Raw genomic sequence first — 18,040 nt, 5'->3', positions numbered from 1 at the left:
ATACATATGTGTAGTGTTTAAAAAGTGGGCTAAAACAATGAAAAGGGAGATCAAACTATAAATACTGTTTTGCATCTTTTTTCACTAGACAATACAGCAGGGCATCTTTCCATCTGTGGATCAATCACATACTTTTTTTTTATTATGCTAAGTAAAGCCTTCTCTACCCCATGATTATAAAGATAGCCTCCTAGTCATCCAGTACCTTTATGGACTGCTGTTCTTAGTTCTTTATCTTTCTTTTTGAGAGAGAGAGAGAGAGAGAGAGAGAGAGAGAGAGAGAGAGAATCCCAAGTAGGCTCCACACTGTCAGCACAGAGCCCAACCCAGGGCTGGATCCAAGGAACCTGAGATCGTGACCTCAGCTGAGATCAAGAGTCAGACGCTTAACTGGACTGAGCCACCCAGGTGCCCCAGTTTTTAACTTAAAATAAAATCGTTAAAGATCAACAAGTGCAGCGCTGGTGGAATTCTTAATACCATCTTCTCCACAACGGAGGGGACAATTATAAACCTTTCCTCCTCTGCCCTCAGCACATATTCCAGAGAAGGGCTGGAAAACAGTCTGCCTGTTGACTTAACACATTCAGAGAGCGCTTACCCTGGCCAGAGAGAGAGGTGTGTGAGCGTGTGCGGGAGCGCGTTTTCCCCCCTTACTTTTGTACTTGCCCGCACCCACTTTCCTCGGGTATAAATCAGGGGCTCCCCACAGAGTGTTTACAAGATCCACCTGGAAGGACTGGCCTGTATAACATCAGACCACTCTTCCGGACAGAAACCTTTGAAAAAGGATAAGGATTAAAGAGAGAACTGGCCCTTGCAATTCCCACAAAGACTTCTAGCACTGAAGCAAAATTGGGTGCGAATCCCGGTGGCATTGAGTCGGTTTCAGACTTGTGCCGTGTTTATACTGGCATTCCCTGGCCTCTCCTCAGCAGGCCGCGGGTTCCTGGGGAGGGCTCCCGCGGGCCCTGCTCATTGCAGGCACTGCGGAACCCCATCTCTCCTCTGCCCCATTTCCCACTTGGCTTCTTCAGGAGGGTCGCCTCCTCTCGCCTTTCGGTTTTCTTGTGGCCTCTATACTCCTGTGCTCTAAGACCTGTGAAGATCCCCAAGTCGCTGAGGGACGGCAGCCCAGGTGTCTGTACCGCGTGCTTCCTAGGACCCCGGCGTTTTGAGAATCGGGGATCTGGAAGGCAAGGGGCTTAGCATCCCCAAGAGATCCGACTGGTGTGTGTGTGTGCGTTGGGGGCGGGGAGGGCATCTTCCGGCTGCAGCACAGACCCTTTTCAGACCATCCAGGGCCAGTCCCTGGGCGCCAGCTGGGACTGCGGTCCCGCTGGGGCCACCCGCCCGTGCGCTCACTGAGCGACGCCCCCGCGCGGCGGATCCCCGCCTGGCCGCTGCGGGCGGGGATGCTGCGGAACCGTCGGGACCTGCAGGAGTTGCCAGGGGAGTGCGAGGCCGGCCGTCCCCTCCCACCACGCGTGCTCGCCGGGCCCGGCCTTCCCGCCCCTGACAATAGGCGTCTCTGCAGGGGTCCTCCCCGCGGGCTCCTTGAGTCCCTCCTCCGCCTCCTCCGCCTCCACTCTTCTTCCTCCGCGCAGCTGGGAGGGGGCGTGTGTGCGCTCCCCGGAGCGGTCGCTCTCGCTCTCGCTACGGCAGCCGTCCGAGGCAGCGCGCCGGGGCCCCAAACTCCGAGCAAGTTCCCGGGCTCCGGGGACGCGCGCGCGCGCGCCCGGGCTGCGGAGCCGGTGGTGGGCCCCCTCCGGTCCTGCCCGGATGCTCCTGGGCGGACGCGTGGCGGAATTCGGGGGTCCCGGCCCGGACTCCGAGGCGGGGGTGGCGGCGGCCGGCTCCGGGCCCCACCCGGGCGCGTCCACGCCGCCGGCCCGGTCCGCGCGCCTGGGCTCGGCGCCCCGGCCCCCCGCGCTGTGCGGCGGGACCCCGGGCCTGCCCCCGAACCGGGACGGCGGCACGATCGTGCCGGCCGCCCGGGCCGTCCCTGGGCAGGTGGACATGGCCATGGCCCTGCAGCGCGTGAGGATATCCGAGAAGTACGGCAAGAGCTACCTCTGCCTCCTGCATGCGGTCTTCGTGGCAGGTGAGTTCCCTCCCCGCGCCCGCCGCCCGGCCGCCTCGGCTCCCCGCTCCCTCCCCGGCGCGGCCGGCCGGCGCGCACACTTTGTTTGAGCTCGCACCCCGCGCACCCTTCCCCACTGCGGGGGGCGCCCGTTGTTCCCCGGGCCGGGCGCGGCGCTGCGGGCGGGCGGGCGGGCGGTGCGGGGAGGTCTCCGCTGCCGCGTGTCACGGGAGAGGTGGGGCCGGACGGCTTCTTCCCGGTCCGCATCCCGCGGACCCGAGACAGGCCTCCCCCGGGCCGCGCTTCCCTTCTGCTGGTCCCTGAATGCCGGGAAAGTGGGGGGGGGGGGGAGTGGGGGGGGTGGCGAGTAACACGTGCAGGGGAAACCTAGTCCAAAAAGACGCTGGGATCCGCGGGCCGCAGTTGGAGGAGGGGTAGAGAGACGGTGCGGCCGCCGCCGGGGCTTCCCTCCCGCCCCCCCTCCTCCCCGGAGCGGTGCATGTCTCCAGCCGGCCCGCGAGCCTCCTGCCTCCTGGTGGTCCTCACTCCGATGGCCGAAGTTTTGGTGTGTGACAGGACGGACGGACAAAATCGCCCTCCGACTCACACAACTTTCGGTGCCGCCGCCGCGTTTCGGAAAAGGGGCGTGAGCGGCGTAACGTGGCCTTGGCCACTGGCCAGCCGCGGGGCGCGTGCGCGTTCACCCAGTCGGAGGTGCCGGGTTCCCCGCGGGACCGTGCAGACCGGGGCGTGGGGACACCCCGGGGACGGGGTGCAGCTCTGGGACCTTAAGTTCAGCCGAGGCTTTCGGGACAGATCTGCGAGGCACCGCGGTCCGCCCAGGTTGTGGTTTTGGTTCAGCAGGTGCTCAGCCTTGCAGTGGGAGTTTGGGCATGGGGGGGGGGGGGAAAGAGTTGGCAATTTTCTGCGCATCAGGGGGTCACAACACACGTTCCAAAGATTCCTCCTTATTCAGGGTCATCCGCGAGTCCAGAGGAGGCCGCCACACGAACCCCTTTACTTAGACCAGAGTAGGTCGGGACGGCCATCTGTGCACCTTCGGAACACAGAACTTGTTGGTCTTGTCCGTTTGGGTTTTGAGGCGGTCAGTAGTGATTTCTATATGTCATAAATCATTAGGGGGCAATGTGGTGACGACGCAGATATTAAGTTAGCGCTGCTGTGAAATCCAAGCTGACATTTCTACCGCTGGTGATTTCCCTTATTTCTATATTGTGAAGTTTCATCTTCCGGTATTGGGGAAGGCTCCTGCACGTGGGCAGGTCCCTGTGGCCTCGGCATCATGACAGAGCACGGCACCTAAATAATACCAGTTGCTGTGCTGTCTTTCCAGGGGCTTGCGGTAGTTTTCTGCCTTTCAGCATTTTTGGCGGGAATGCCTTTCACCTTGTGGATCAACAAAGTGTCCTGGAAGTGGTGCGTACCCGTGCTGTTAGAACACAGGCCATGGTACCAGAATGTTATGCGTGAAAAAGGATTTCACGTGTATTTCATATCTTTTAAGAATGCTAATGCATTTAAAAAATGTGTTTACAGTGATTTTCATTGTGGGGCAGAACTTCCTGAAAGATGGTTTCAATAATGATCATTTATAAACTGCTCACTACCAGGAGCAAGGTACCGTGTAATAAGCTAAATTACACGTGCTTGTGCAGTACCCGCTGGGGGCCAGCCAGAGAGGGAATGGTTGCCTCTATTTGAGTCTTCAGGGTGGACAGTTTGCAAGTGCACTGGGGGCGGGGGATAGAGTGGTGGGGATAGGTAGGGAGAACGGTATTCTAGGCAAAGGAACTAAGATTTGCAAAAATAAGCAGAAAAGGGGCAGCATGGTAGGTATGGGGAATTGTTTTGTTTTTTAATGATTGGAGTGCAAAGTGTGGAAAGTACAGGAGAGAGAAATTTGGAGAGGCAGGCCGGGACTGGATCAGGCAGAGCCCTGTAATGCATACTAAAGGGCTTTACTTCATTTGTAGGGCAATGGGGGAGCCCATGGAGAGGAATACAGCAAGGTTGCTGCATATGGTTGTACAGGTTGTGCACTGCACAACCCTTAGGGGCTCCATTCACATCTATTGCACCATGAACAATGCCCTCGCTAGGACTGCACAGTGCGTGGTGTGCACGGTGATCAACAGTGGCAGCGCATGGTGGGGCTTCTTGTTTTTACAGATCTCACCCTGGCATTTGTGTGGAGGACACAGTGTGTGGACAACGCAGTAGAGAGAAAGCCCTGAGGTAGGGCGGCCAGTTAGAAGGCATTTGTAGAAAGCCGAGTAAGCGTGCACTAAGTCCTGGACTGAGTCCGTTCTGGGACCTGGGGCAAGCTTGGAGGATTGAGAGGGTACAAGTGATTTGACTCGGTGACTGGTCGTGAGGTTTGAGGGACAGGGAAGGAGACCCATTAATTCCAGATTTCTGCTTAGGGTGACTGGGTGGAGGAGGAAGAGCACGTTTTGGGTTCAGTTTTGGGGGTGTGGTTTCTGTGGAACATTCAGAGAGAGCTGACCGGTAGGTCTTGAGCTGGGAAGAAGCAAATCTTTTTTTTTTTTTTTTTTTAATTTATGTATTTATTTTGAGAGACAGAGAACACACAAGTAGGGGGAGGAACAGAGAAATAGGAGAGACCATCCCAAGCAGGGTCCGCACCGTCTGCACGGAGCCAGATGCGGAGCTAGATCCCAGGAACCTGTGAGATCATGACCTGAGCCTAAATCAAGAGTCAGGTGCTTAACCGCTTACACGGGTTATCTCGATAACTCAGGAAGTCTAGCACAGAAGTAGCCCACACTTGGGGTGCCTGGGTGGCCCCGTCGGTTGAGCATCTGACTCTTGATTTCAGCTCAGGTCACGATCCCAGGGTTGTGGGGTCGAGGCTTGTGTTGGGCGCTGCTCTGAGGGTGGAGCCTGCCTAAGAGAGTCTCTCTCTCTCTCTCTCTGTCTCTCTGTCTCTCTGTCTCTCTCTCTCCCCTCCCCCCCGCCTCCAGTGCTCTCTCCTTCTCTCTCTCTCAAATGAAAAAAAATAGCCCATAGTTTATTATAAAATTATCTTTTGAACTTGTCCTCAAATAAATGCTGCCCCCCGCCCCCCAGCCACACCTTCCTTACCCGAGGATGGAAAGAAAGAGGAAAAAAGAAAGTAATGTTTTACATTCCTTACAGGACAAAAGAATGCAAACTATACAGTCGGATAACTCAGATAAGTAGTTGTGAGCACCTGCTCACTGGAAGGTTTATTTTGTGAGGGCGTACATGTTGCATACTGAGTAATTAACTTGTGTTGTCATCCACACATCTTCCGGAGCTACGCCCTTACAAAATCAACACGTGTTCCACATGACTGAGTGTTTCTGGGTAAATGAGGTTTAGCACTTTTGGTGCTTGATACATCCCCCTCCCCCCGTTGTCCCCAAATCTGTCACATTTTGGGTGGAAAGCCTTTCGGAAAGATGATTTAGTCTCCTAACTCCTGAACCTGGTAATAACTGCATCTTTTTTTTTTTTTTTTTTTTTGATGACTCAAGATTATCCTTATAATAGCATTAGTTACTTTAAAGTGCTGTATATAGTGTTGTCTCAAGGGCTCCTAAAGTCTGGGGGGTTGGGTACAGATAGTTCTGCCTCTTAATTTGTAATGCCTGCTTTTCTAATCTTTTCATATATCCCCTGTCTGTTAGGTCTCAGTTTTTGCTGCTGTTATTTTTAAAAAATGTTTTATTTATACTTGAGGGAGAGAAAGCCAGCAGGGGAGGGGCCGAGAGAGAGAGAGAGAGAGAGAGAGAGAGAGAGAGGGGTGACAGAGGATCTGAAGTCGGCTCCCTGCCCACGACAGACAGCCCAAGTGGGAGCTCAAAGTCACAAACCGCCAGATCGTGACCTGAGCCGAAGGTGAATGCTCAACCCCCCGAGCCACCCAGACGCCCCTACTGCTGTCGTTTTAAACTGTTTCTGGGGTGGTTTGTGAGTTCGAGCCCCGCGCGGGGTTCTGTGCTGCCAGCTCGGAGCCCGGAGCCTGCTTCGGATTCTGTGTCTCCCTCTCTCTCTGCCTCTTTCCCCCCCCCCCCCCCCCCCCCGCGCGTGCTGTCTCTGTCTTTCTCTCAAAAATAAAGCATAAAACCATTTAACAAACCCCCACAACTTTCTACCAACCAGCAGTCCGTGTCTAGTCCTCTGGTTCCTCTGCCATTGGCTTCTTCTAACGTGCTGCTCTGAGCAGGCATGCACGTGACGAAACCCGTTAGAATTGTCTGCAAAATAGGAGTGAGTAGATTATGAGTGGGGCCGCGGGGAGTCTACTTCCATAAATGTATGTGAACTTTCACACTTGGACTCTGTGCTGTCAGTTCTGATTGCATAAAAGCCTTTTATTTTCTGTTTTTCTCGTTGCTGGTGGTGTTTTGGAGGGTTGGTGATGTTAAGTAAGTTATCCGGAAAAGCCCGTGTTCTCCTGTCACATGGGGTAGTAATATTTTAGTTTCTTGGAAAACAGACGAATGCGTTTGTTCAAGATCTGTCAGAAAGTCAAGGTTTCTTTTTTCCATTGCATTTCTCGGGCCCCAGGAGGCACCCCAGTCTTAGACGTCGCCCCCCCCCCCCAAGGAAAGCAAACATCCCTGTTACAGCGTCTTCTGTAACAGGCACCCTCTGGGGGTGACAGAACTGCCCCTCACCTGCCCCAGGGCGGAAGCGGGTCAGCCCCGGAGGGCGAGATGCCCCCGATCTGGCTGCGGTCAAGGTGAGTCTCCCCTCTCTGTTGCCGCCAAGGTCTTGTCCCGGAGGCAGCTCGCTCCTGGCAAGAGGCCAATGTCACAGCACTTTCTCCTACTTAGTTTTCACCCAAAGCGTCCCCACGTTGTATGTGTATGACACACGTAAGGATCTGACCAGCTGGCGACTCCAGCACTAGGAAGGTGACGTGGAACAAACACCTTACGACTCGGGGGGTGTTCCAGGCAGAGGGGACCGTGGGTGTTAAAAGGCCCTGACACGAGAGAATACTGACAAGTTCAAGCCACAGGACAGGGACGCGTGTGGCTGAAGCAGTGTGTTTTGCATTCGTGTGTGTGTGTGTGTGTGTGTGTGTGAGAGAGAGAGAGAGAGACAGAGAGACAGAAAAATAAATAAATGAATAAACTGCAAAAAAAAAAAAAAAAAAAAGAGGAGACCATTAGGATTGGTGATGGTGACAGAGGTGGTGAGCAGTGCTCAGGTTCCGGATCTCTTGAAGGTGGAGCCAAAAAGCGTTTGCCAAAATGCTTCGGTTACAAGGTCCGAGAGAAAGAGGAGGGGTTGTCATCGGTCGAGACGGACATGTGTGCAGGGGGAGCGGGTCTGTGAGAACAATCGGGAGGGCGGGGGTCTGGTTTGGCACCTGTTAACTCGGAGGCGCCTACGCGCTGTCCTCGTGGAGGTGTCAAGTAGGCGATGGGACGTGGGGACCTGGCATTCGAGGAAGGGGCCTCGGACGGGGATGTAGGTTTGGGCGCCATCAGGCTTCTAGGTGGTGTTTAAAGCCTGGATGCGTGAGCGTAGATGGAGAAGAGGTCAGTCACGAGAGACCGTTGTTCGTGTCCCAAAGCAAAATGTTCTTGAGGAGGAACGAGGGCGCAGAGTGGAAGCACTGCTCCAAAAAGACAAAGCGTTGCTGGGATTTGTTGCTCAAACGTTCGTGCTGTCGGATTGGCTCCCGGGTCCCTTGGACTCATCGTGTTCCTTTGCTCATAGTCTGGAACCGGTGTAATCTATGCCTGGGGGTGGAGAAGAGGTCTGTGCTCAGAGCTGTCCAATGAGACAAGCTACAGCTTTAACGGTAACTGATCCTACTTTACTGGGGACATGAGATCGGTAGTTTATTATACAAACCCCTCCCTTTTTTTTCTTTTTACAAATTCTCTAGTTTACTCTTTTATGGTTTAAATTCATGCCGGAGATGAATCCTTTCCCATCTTATTCTTCCTTCAGTCGAAATATTAAGCAGCTGTTATTGCTTTCCAGTTGAGAACCTTATTCATTTATCTCCTATCGTTTTCAATACCTGGTATAATTTTCTTTTTTTTTTTTTTTAAACCATTGCACTTACAAAAAATTTTTTTTATTAGAGAGAGAGAGCATGCGTGTGGAGGAGAGGGGCAGATAGAGATAGTGTGGGAAGGGAGGGGCAGAGAGGGGGAGGGGTGGGAGAGAGAGATAGAGAGAGAATGAATCCCAAGTGGGCTCCACGCTCAGATCCCACGACCCTGGGATCATGACCTGAGCTGAAATCGAGAGTCTGGATGCTGAACTGACTAAGCCACCCAGGCACACCCCCCCCCCCCCCATGGTATACTTTTCTAAAAAAAATTATATCTTAATGGAAAACCCAAAAGGTGATGGCATATTGGAAAGAAGGACCATGGTACACTCACAATTAAGTTTGGGGCTTATCAAATAGTCGAGTTGTGGTTTTCTAAGGTACCCCAGATAGCAAGTATAGTGACGTTTTAATATACTGAAATTTACTCTTAAAAATAGATTATCTTCTCTCTGACTTTCAAATATTTAGTAATGATATTCTCATCTCTGTCATGAAGAGGTTATGTTGGCTGTTAACCCTGCAGATGCTGGGTTTTATCGCAGTACTTAAAATTTACATATGTGTATTCTGTCTCTTGAAAATTATGTGCTAGCACCCGTATGGAGATACATCTACTCTCTTTTCGGATAATTTTTTGCATCATTTTGTTTTTTGCATTATTTTGAAAAGGGAAAGCAAGGAGGAGGAGAAAAGAGGTTTTTGAAAAAATTTTGTTAATGTTTGTTTATATTTTGTGGGGGGAGGGGCAGAGATAGAGCAGGAGACACAGAATCCGAAGCAGCCTCCAGGCTCTGAGCCGTCAGCCCAGAGCCCGACGCGGGGCTTGAACTCACAACCATGAGATCGTGACCTGAGCCGAAGTCAGACACTTAACTGACTGAGCCACCCAGGCGGCCCTCAAGGTTTTTTTTAAACTGCTTTGTTGAGATATAATTCACATACCATGCAATTAACCCATTTAAAGTGTACATTTCAGTGGTTTTTAGGATAATCACAGAGTTGTACAGTCATTACCAGAAGTTCAGAATATCCCTGTCACCCCGGAAACAAACCTGCCCACCGCTCATCCCGCCAACCCCTGATGGCCGATATTATACAGTGCTTTCTACCTTTCTAGATGTGTCTATCCCGGGCATTTCAGATAAATAGAGTCATATAATATGTGATGTCTTGGGGCTGGCTGCGGTTAGCATAGCGTTTAAAGGTTCATCCATGTTGTAGCATGTATCAGCATGTATTCGGTTGATGGACATTTGAGTTGTTTAAACCTTTTTGGCCACCGTGAGTAATATTGCTGTGGACGTTCTTAGACAAGTTTTTGTGTGGATGTATGTTTTCATTTCTCTCTTCAAAACAATTTTTTTTTAAGTTTATTTATTTTGAGAGAGACAAAGACAGCATGAGCAAGGGAGGGGCAGAGAGAGAGAGGGAATCCCTAGCAGTCTCCACACTGCCAAGGTAGCGCCAGGGCGCTGTGGGGGAGGGGCAGAAGGGTGGGGACAGAGGACCCGAAGAGGGCTCCATGCTGACAACAGTGAGCTCGATTGGGGGCTTGAACCCACAAACCGTGAGATCACCACCTGGACCAAAGTCAGACGCTCAGCCGACTGAGCCACCCAGGTGTCCCCCTTTTTTAAATAATACATATTTTTTATGTCAAACGTTTCAGATCTACAGCATTCGATGTTTGCATATACTGCAAAATGATCACATTCACTCTAGGTGACATCTGTCACCATGCATAGTTTATAAAATATATTTATTATAATGAGAACTTTAAAAATTTACTTTCTTAGCAACTTTCAAATATGCAATACAGAATTATTAATGCTGTACATTAGGTCCCCCGGACTGACTTATTTTGCAACTGAAAGTTTGTACATGTTGACCCTTGTTAAACCAGGCACTACCTCCCTCCCCCCCCACCCCGCCCCCACACCCCACAACCACCAGTCTGTTCTCTGTATCTTTGAGCTTGCTTTTTTTTTTTTTTTTAAAGATTCTGCATGTAAGTGAGATCATCCATAATGCCCTCAAGGTCCATCCATGTTGTTACAAAAGGCAACATTTCCTTTTTATGGCTGAATTTATTCCATTATACACACACACACACACACACGCACACACACGCACACACACCAGTTTTCTTCATCCATTCATCTATGGATGGACACTTCATTGCTTCCATATCTTGGCTATCCTGAATAATGTTACAATGAATATGGGCGGGGTGGGGGGCAGATGGTTTTTTGAGTTAGTCTTTTGTCTTCTTTGGGTAGCTACCCAGAAGTGGGATTGCTGGATCTTCCAGTAGTTCTGTCTTTAATTTTTTGAGGAACCTCCATATTGTTTTTCAGAGCGGCTGCACCAATTTACATTCCCACCCCATAGCCCACGAAGAGCGTCTTTTTCTCCGCATCCTCCCCAGCAGTTGTTATTCTCTTTTTGGTGACGCCCATCCCGACTGGTGTGAGGTGATAGCTCACTGTGTTTTGGTTCGCATTTCCCTGATGACTAGGTAATTGTTTAAGCACCTTTTAATGTACTTCTTGGCCTATTTTTTCTCTGGCATCGTCAGCCTTTGGTGTCCCATATGAGAAAAGCTGGCCTGGGGCACCTGGGTGGCTCAGTTGAGTGAAGCAGCCGACTCTTGATATCTTGATATCGGCTCACGGCATGATCTCGCGGTCATGAGTTCGAGCCCGTGAGTTTGCGCCAAGCGAGGAGCCTGCTTGGGATACTCGCTCTCCCTCGCTCTGCCCCTCCCCCGCTTACACCCATGTGTGTTCTTGCTCTCTCTCAAAATAAACGTTAAAAAAAACAGAAAACCTGGCCTAATCCAAGATCACAAAATCACACCTATGTTTTCATATGTGTTTTAGGGTTTTTTTAAAATGTTTATTTATTTACTTATTTATTTTGAGAGAGAGAGAGAGAATGCACACAAGCGTGCACAAGCAGGGGAAGTACAGAAAGAGAGAGAGAGAGTCTCAAGCAGGCTCCAGGCTATGAGTGCAGAGCCTGACACGGGGCTCGATCTCATGAACTGTGAGATCACGACCTGAGCCGAAACCAAGAGTTGGAAGCTTAACCAACTGAGCCACCCAGACGCCCCTGAGTTTTAGAGTTTTAGCCCTTACATTTAGGTCTGATCCTTTTTGAGTTGATTTTTGTGCATTATGTGAGTTAGGGGTCCAAGTTCGTTGTTTTGCGTGCACATGTATCCAGGTGTTCCTAGCATCATTTGTTGAAAGAATATTCGTTCCCGCCGAAATGTCTGAGTACCCTGGTTTAAAATGACCATAATGTAAGTGTTTATTTCTGGACTCTCAGTTTAATTCCACTGATCTATCCACAAGTCTGTCATACCTGTATCGCTGTCTTGGTTATGGCAGCTGTGTACGAAAATTTGAAATCAGAAAGCGTGAATTTTTCAACTTCGTTCTTCCGTTTCAAGATTGTTTTGGCTATTCTGGGACCCTTGCATTTCCATATTTTAGGACCAGCTTGTCAATTTCTGCATAAAAAAAATACTAGCCGGGATTTTGCTAGGAATCTTGCGTTGAATTTGTGGATCAACTTAAGGAATGCCTGAACTTAATTTTTATGAGGTTTCCCTAAATTTGGGGTAGTCACATTTAAAGTATTTGGAAATTAGGAACTATGATGCATTCTGGCCCGTCAGTCAGTGTTCATTTTGGATGGTTATTCGTCTGTCGTTTTTCATGAGTTTAGGAAGGTTACCATATACGAACTCATTCCCCTTGTGGGAATTATTCTCGAGCCCCTGCCGAAAGCTTAAGAGGCCAAAAAAGAAAAACGAAAAAAAATATCCACAAGAATTTTTCCAAGGAAAAACAAAAGCACAAGCAAAGACACAAACAGCGAAATAGTCACTAACTCCATTGCCTCAGTGGTCGTGATTCAGCCTTTGTTGTGCCAGTCTGTGTGGGAGCGGGGCGGGATAATCTAGAGAAAATGAGAGGCACGTGTTTTGATACTATATTGACCAGGAATCTGCAAAGACCTTTCCAGGGCAAGACCTTTTGTCAGTCAAATGTGCCATTTGCATCCCCGCGGCTGGCTGGAGAGGTCTTTTAGGAAAATAGATTGCAAAGCCTAGACGGGTAAGCTTAGGTCAGCCCTGCTGTTGCTTTAAGGAGGAAAAAAAACAGTTATTTATCCCTAGTTTTCCTTCCAGTAAATCACCACGTACGGAGTTCTTTATGAAATGGTTCAGTCCCTCTCAAAATGTACCTGCCTGTAGTTAGGAAAACCTGCTGTCTCCATTGGGTGGCTTTTAATCTGAAGGGGGGAGGGGGGAAAACCTTTCCAAAGCTATGCTCTTATTTTTTTTAAGTTTATTTATTTATTTATTTATTTTTTTGGGGGGGGGGGAAGGGCAGAGAGAGAGTGAGAGAGAGAGAGAGAGAGAGAGAGATTGAGAGTGAGAGAGAATCCCAAGCAGGCTTGCATTGTCAGCGCGGAGCCTGACGTGGGGCTCGAACCCATGAACTGTGAGATGGTGACCTGAGCCGAAACCAAGAAAACCAAGAGTCAGACGCCCAACCAACTGAGCCCCCCCCGGGCGCCCCCAGAGCCGTGCTCCTAATTAAACCTACTGCAGACATGGGCGAGGCCCGGCAATCTGGGACACCAAGCCCTGGGGTAGAGGTCGTCCCTTCCCACCTGCTGTACCTCATTTTCCTCAGGTACTTTTTGGCCCTTTCATTGCTTTCTCTTCACGGTTTCTTCTGTGTAGCTCTCACCTCCTTGCCTAGCGCCTTAGATACTCCTTTTTTTCCTGTGTGTGTCGTGTGTTTGTTTGTTTGCGTGCAGGGAGGAAGTATCTTTTATTTTTCCAGTTTCTTATGTGCTTAAATCACGTCTATATGATGTTTGTCAAACATCTAAACCGCAAATGCCCATAAACTAATGAGTTGAAAGTCACCCTTCTGCCTAGCCCAGTCCTACTCTCTGGAGGAAAACGCTAACAGTTTGGCCGTAGGGAATTTTCTGTGGGCATAGATAGTTCAGTAAATATTTATTGATCACCTTCTACGTGCTAGACACTGTTGGCACGTTTCGCTGAACAAGACAGACACAAATCCCTGCCCTCAGGGAGCTTATTTCTAACCGGTGAGGACGACAATTTAAGAATCCACCCGTATCTAGGTGTTTTACTGAAGTGGGATCATACCCCATGTGTTGATCTGTGGCTTACACGTGTATGTGTTTATTTTTAAATGATTTCATTGTGGAAACTTTTTTACGTTTATTCATCTTAGAGAGAGAGAGAGAGAGAGCGCCTGAGGGGCGGAGAGAGAGAGAGAATCCCAAGCAGGCTCTGCACTGGCAACGTGGAGCCTGATGCAAGACTCGAACCCGCAAACCATGAGACCATGACCTGAGCCGAAACCAAGAGCCGGATTTCATAATTTTCAAGAAACAAAATACATGCTTTGAAATCATTCTGCTGTGTTACTCGAGCGTTTTCCTTCCGTAGAGCACAAAGGCTACTCCATCTTTTCAGCACAAAAAAAGCATTTGTCCCGTTTTGTCTTAGTGGGCCCGGGGTTGAAATAAACCCAGGGAGAAGCTGTCGTACTTGAGAATGATACATTCTTTACCCAGTTATCCACACTGCTTCTGTCTGAAGAAGTAGATAAAATTTTATTGAATCTTTCTGTATTTCCTTGATCTAGACGGGACCAATTTCATACTGAGACCACCTCCAGCCACTTAGGAAATTAGTTAAGATGAACAGGAGATTTTTTTCTTTTTTTTCAACAAGAGATTCTAATATAGACATTATTGAAGAAACCGATCCTCATTTGTCTGATATGTGTTTATGGATGTATACGGCCAATGGCTTGAAGATATAATTTCAGTGTCACTGTTATTAATTTATTGTTATTCAAATGATCTCTTAGAAGTTTGAACTTTATTTTTTTTTGAATGTTTATTTTTGAGAGAGAGAGAGACAGAGCACAAGTGGGGAAAGAGCAGAGAGAGAGGGAGACACAGAATCCAAAGCAAGCCCCAGGCTCTGAGCTGTCAGCGCAGAACCCGACTCGGGGCTCAAACCCACGAACCACGAGATCGTGACCGGAGCCGCAGTCAAGAGTCGGATGCTTCACTGACTGAGCCACCCTGGTGCCCCTAGAAGTTTGAACCTTAAAAAATCAAGTTATCACTTCCCATCCCCCAAAACCGTTCCATGACAACATTTTCTCACTGGAAATAAGATTTAAAATCAAGTTACACACACACACACACACGCACACACACATATAAAATATGTGTATGTATATGTGTATATATGTTGTATATGTATTTCACATATATATAATTATATACTGATTTCATTTTTAGTAAGTTGCTAATGACTCTTCTTTGTAAAGCCTGCAGGCAGAAGAAAGCTTGTAGATGCTACTAGAATATTAATTTTAAATAACTTCGTGGCCAGAAAGTCTGGCCTGGCAGTGGTTGAGTTGCCTTTCCAAATCTACTTTGGTTGGGTCGTCTGCTGGTGATGTCAGCCAGGAGAGTTCTCATTCGGGGACACTGGGTTTTCTGTCTCTCAAGCCTTCGTTTGCACTCGCGGCCCGCAGTTAAGTTGAAGCATTAGCTGTTTAATGTATAGTCTGATCAGAAAAACCACAGGGGATGATTTTAAATAGCATTTCCTCTATTGAAACTGAAATGGGGGACATCCGGGTGCCTCAGTGGAGGTCTGACTTTGGCTCAGGTCATGATCTCACGGGCTGACAGCTTGGAGCCCAGAGCCTGTTTCGGATTCTGGGTCTCCCTCTCTCTCTGCTCCTTCCCCGCTCAAACTCGCTCGCTCTCTCTGTGTCTCTCAAAAATAAATGTTGATAAACAAACGAACGACCGACCGAACCGAAATGGTGTGATGAGATATCCTTAGACTCGTGGATAACACTTAAAAGTAACGTGTGTGTTTTTGAGGGGCATCTCTGAGTTTGCAGTTGCAAGCCAGATGATGTGACTAATCACAGCAAAATGGAGCAGCCAGCCCTGGTTTTTATTGCCGTTTTGCACTTGACAGTTTACAAAAGAGGGTCACGGTTGCTTCCTTAGTTAACACATTCCAGGGACCACAAACAGATGACGTGTGTCTTTCGCATGCCTTCTAAGCGAAATAAAGTAAGTCGTTTTCATTGGATTTACCATTGCAGATGCTGGGTATTTCAAAATTAGGTTTTCTGAACCCGAGAAGAGGCGGATGGGCACGGAATAGGAGATGCGGCAAGTAGTTGTGTGGCTGCGTGGATATCGTGAGTTCTGACATTAGTGGGTCCATCTTGTGTACTTTTATAGCTCGTGCTTTAAATAGCTGCTCTCGAAAGGCCTGAAGTTATAATAAAGATTTAAGAAGAGGCTAAGGTGAATGTTGATTTTGTCTTTAAGCTCATGTTCAAACATGTCCCTGCTCATCTGTACTGTGGGCACTGAATTGCGATGATTTGGACGAATAAAATGATGCCCCTTTGATTTACATGGCTTTCCCCCAAATTTCTTTTGTTACGGAATGAGTAGGAACATTTAAAATTGTGCGATGAAGAGGGTTTTTAAAAATTTTTTTAACGTTTATTTTTGAGAGAGAGAAAGAGAGACAGAGCGCGAGCAGGGGAGGGGCAGACAGAAAGAGAGGCGGAGAATCCGCAGCAGGCTCCAGGCTCTGAGCTGTCAGCACAGAGCCCGACACGGGGCTCGAACTCACAGACTGTGAGATCATGACCTGAGCTGAAGTCCGATGCTCGATGCTCGACCCACTGAACCACCCAGGCATCCTGAAGAGGCTTGTTTTTTTTGTTTTTGTTTTTGTTGTTTTTTTTTTTATTAAAAAAATTTTTTTTAATGTTTATTTATTTTGGGGAGAGACAGAGACAGAGTGTGAACAGGGGAGGGGCAGAGAGAGGGAGACGCGGAATCCGAAACAGGCTCCAAGCTCTGAGCCATCAGCACAGAGCCCGACGCGGGGCTCGAACTCACAAGCCATGAGATCATGACCTGAGCCAAAGTCGGACGCTCAACCGACTGAGCCACCCAGGCGCCCCTATTTTTGTTTTTTTTAACTGTGCTTTCAGAAGCACCCAAGGAAGCTAATTCTCAAAGACATTTATTTTCAAAGATTTTATTATTTTTTTTCAAAGATTTTAAAGTAATCTCTACACCCAGTACAGGGCTCAAAGTTACAACCCAATATCAAGGTCACTCTACTGAGTGAGCCAGAATGCCCTTCAAAGACATTTATTTTCATAACAGTTGTATAGTTTTTTTTTTTTTAATTTTTTTTTAACGTTTATTTATTTTTGAGAGAGGGAGAGACAGAGCATGAACGGGGGCGGGTCAGAGAGAGAGGGAGACACAGAACCTGAAACAGGCTCCGGGCTCCAAGCTGCTAGCATAGAGCCCGACGCGGGGCTCGAACTCACGGACCGCGAGATCGTGACCTGAGCTGAAGTGGGACGCTTAACCGACTGAGCCACCCAGGCACCCCAACAGTTGTATAGTTTTGAAGATGATGGGGATACATTAAAAAAATTTTTTTTAATGTTTATTCATTTTTGTGACAGAGAGAGACAGAGCATGAGTGGGGGAGGGGCAGAGAGAGAGGGAGACACAGAATCTGAAACAGGCTCTGAGCTATCAGCACAGCTGACTGTGAACCCACGAACCGTGAGATCATGACTTGAGCCAAAGTTGGCCTCTCAACCGAATGAGCCACCCAGGCATGCCGATGGGGATACATTTTTTTTTTTTAATTTTTTTTTTTAACATTTATTTATTTTTGAGACAGAGAGAGACAGAGTATGAACAGGGGAGGGGCAGAGAGAGAGGGAGACACAGAATCTGAAATGGGCTCCAGGCTCTGAGCTGTCAGCACAGAGCCCGACACGGGGCTCGAACTCACGGACCGTGAGATCATGACCTGAGCCGAAGTCGGATGCTTAACTGACTGAGCCACCCAGGTGCCCCGGGGATACATTTTTAAAAGCACTTTTACTTGGACGCCTGGGTGGCTCATTTGGTTAAGCGTCCAATTCTTGATTTTGGCTCAAGTCATGATCTCAACGGTTCGTGGGTTCGAACCCTGCGTCAGGCTCTGCGCTGACAGCACGGAGCCTGCTTGGGATTCTCTCTGTCCCTCTCCCCCCCCCCCATCTCTCTCAAAATAAAAAAATAAAACGTAAGCAAAATAAAAGTACTTTTACCAGAGTTCTGGCATCAGTAAAGATTTAATCAATTGTGTGTGTTTGGGGGGGGGACTGTAAATTTATGTTATTTTATCATTGTTTTTTGTGTTTTTGACCGTGGTTGACTAAGGGGCTGCAAATTAAAATTATTACAAGTTTTTAAAAAATTTATTTTGAGGGAGAGAGCACAATGGGGGAGGGGCAGAGAGAGAGAGAGAGAGGAAGAGAGGGAGAATCCCAGGCAGGCTGCACGAGGGTGGCACGGAGCTCGAACTCTCGTAACCTGAGTCAAACGCGAGAGTCCACGCTCAACTGATGGAGCCACCCAGGCACCCCGGGGCAAATCTGAAGACACATGTTCAAGTCACCCAAGAGCTTCAGAGCTGGGGTGAAGAGTAAGAAAAGGCTCCACACTTCAGGTTTTACCTTTTCCTGTCCCTGTGAGCCTCTTCATATTGCGTATTGACTTTACAAGTGATCTTAAAGACGGAGGAGTGAACTTTCCAGACTCGCCACACGGCTGATGGCAATACTAAAAATTTTCCTATCTGAGCGCTACGTACCTGTGTGCAAACCCATAAACATCGGTGTTTGCAGAAGTTGCGGAAATGCCTGCTTCCCCTTCATTTGCGGCACCCGCAA

The 18,040-nt window shown here is 48.8% G+C and overlaps 1 protein-coding gene across 3 annotated transcripts in view; it reads left to right on the top strand.

The window, feature by feature from the left end:
- The first annotated feature begins 1,974 nt into the window (after positions 1-1,974).
- Positions 1,975-18,040, top strand: part of MCF2 (MCF.2 cell line derived transforming sequence) — a 110,981-nt gene continuing 94,915 nt past the window's right edge. For 2 of the 3 annotated variants that reach the window (XM_058712921.1, XM_058712919.1), the window contains exon 1: positions 1,975-2,104. In XM_058712921.1, the coding sequence (XP_058568904.1) occupies positions 2,020-2,104 (85 nt within the window). In that variant the 5' untranslated portion in view covers positions 1,975-2,019. The remainder of the gene's footprint in view (positions 2,105-18,040) is intronic. The other variant, XM_058712922.1, reaches the window with a different exon arrangement.

Source organism: Neofelis nebulosa, chromosome X (genome assembly GCF_028018385.1).
Source record: "Neofelis nebulosa isolate mNeoNeb1 chromosome X, mNeoNeb1.pri, whole genome shotgun sequence".
NCBI classification, from domain to species: Eukaryota; Metazoa; Chordata; class Mammalia; order Carnivora; family Felidae; genus Neofelis; species Neofelis nebulosa.
The sequence above is the reverse complement of the archived record's forward strand: the minus strand, read 5'-3'. Positions and strand labels throughout refer to the sequence as shown.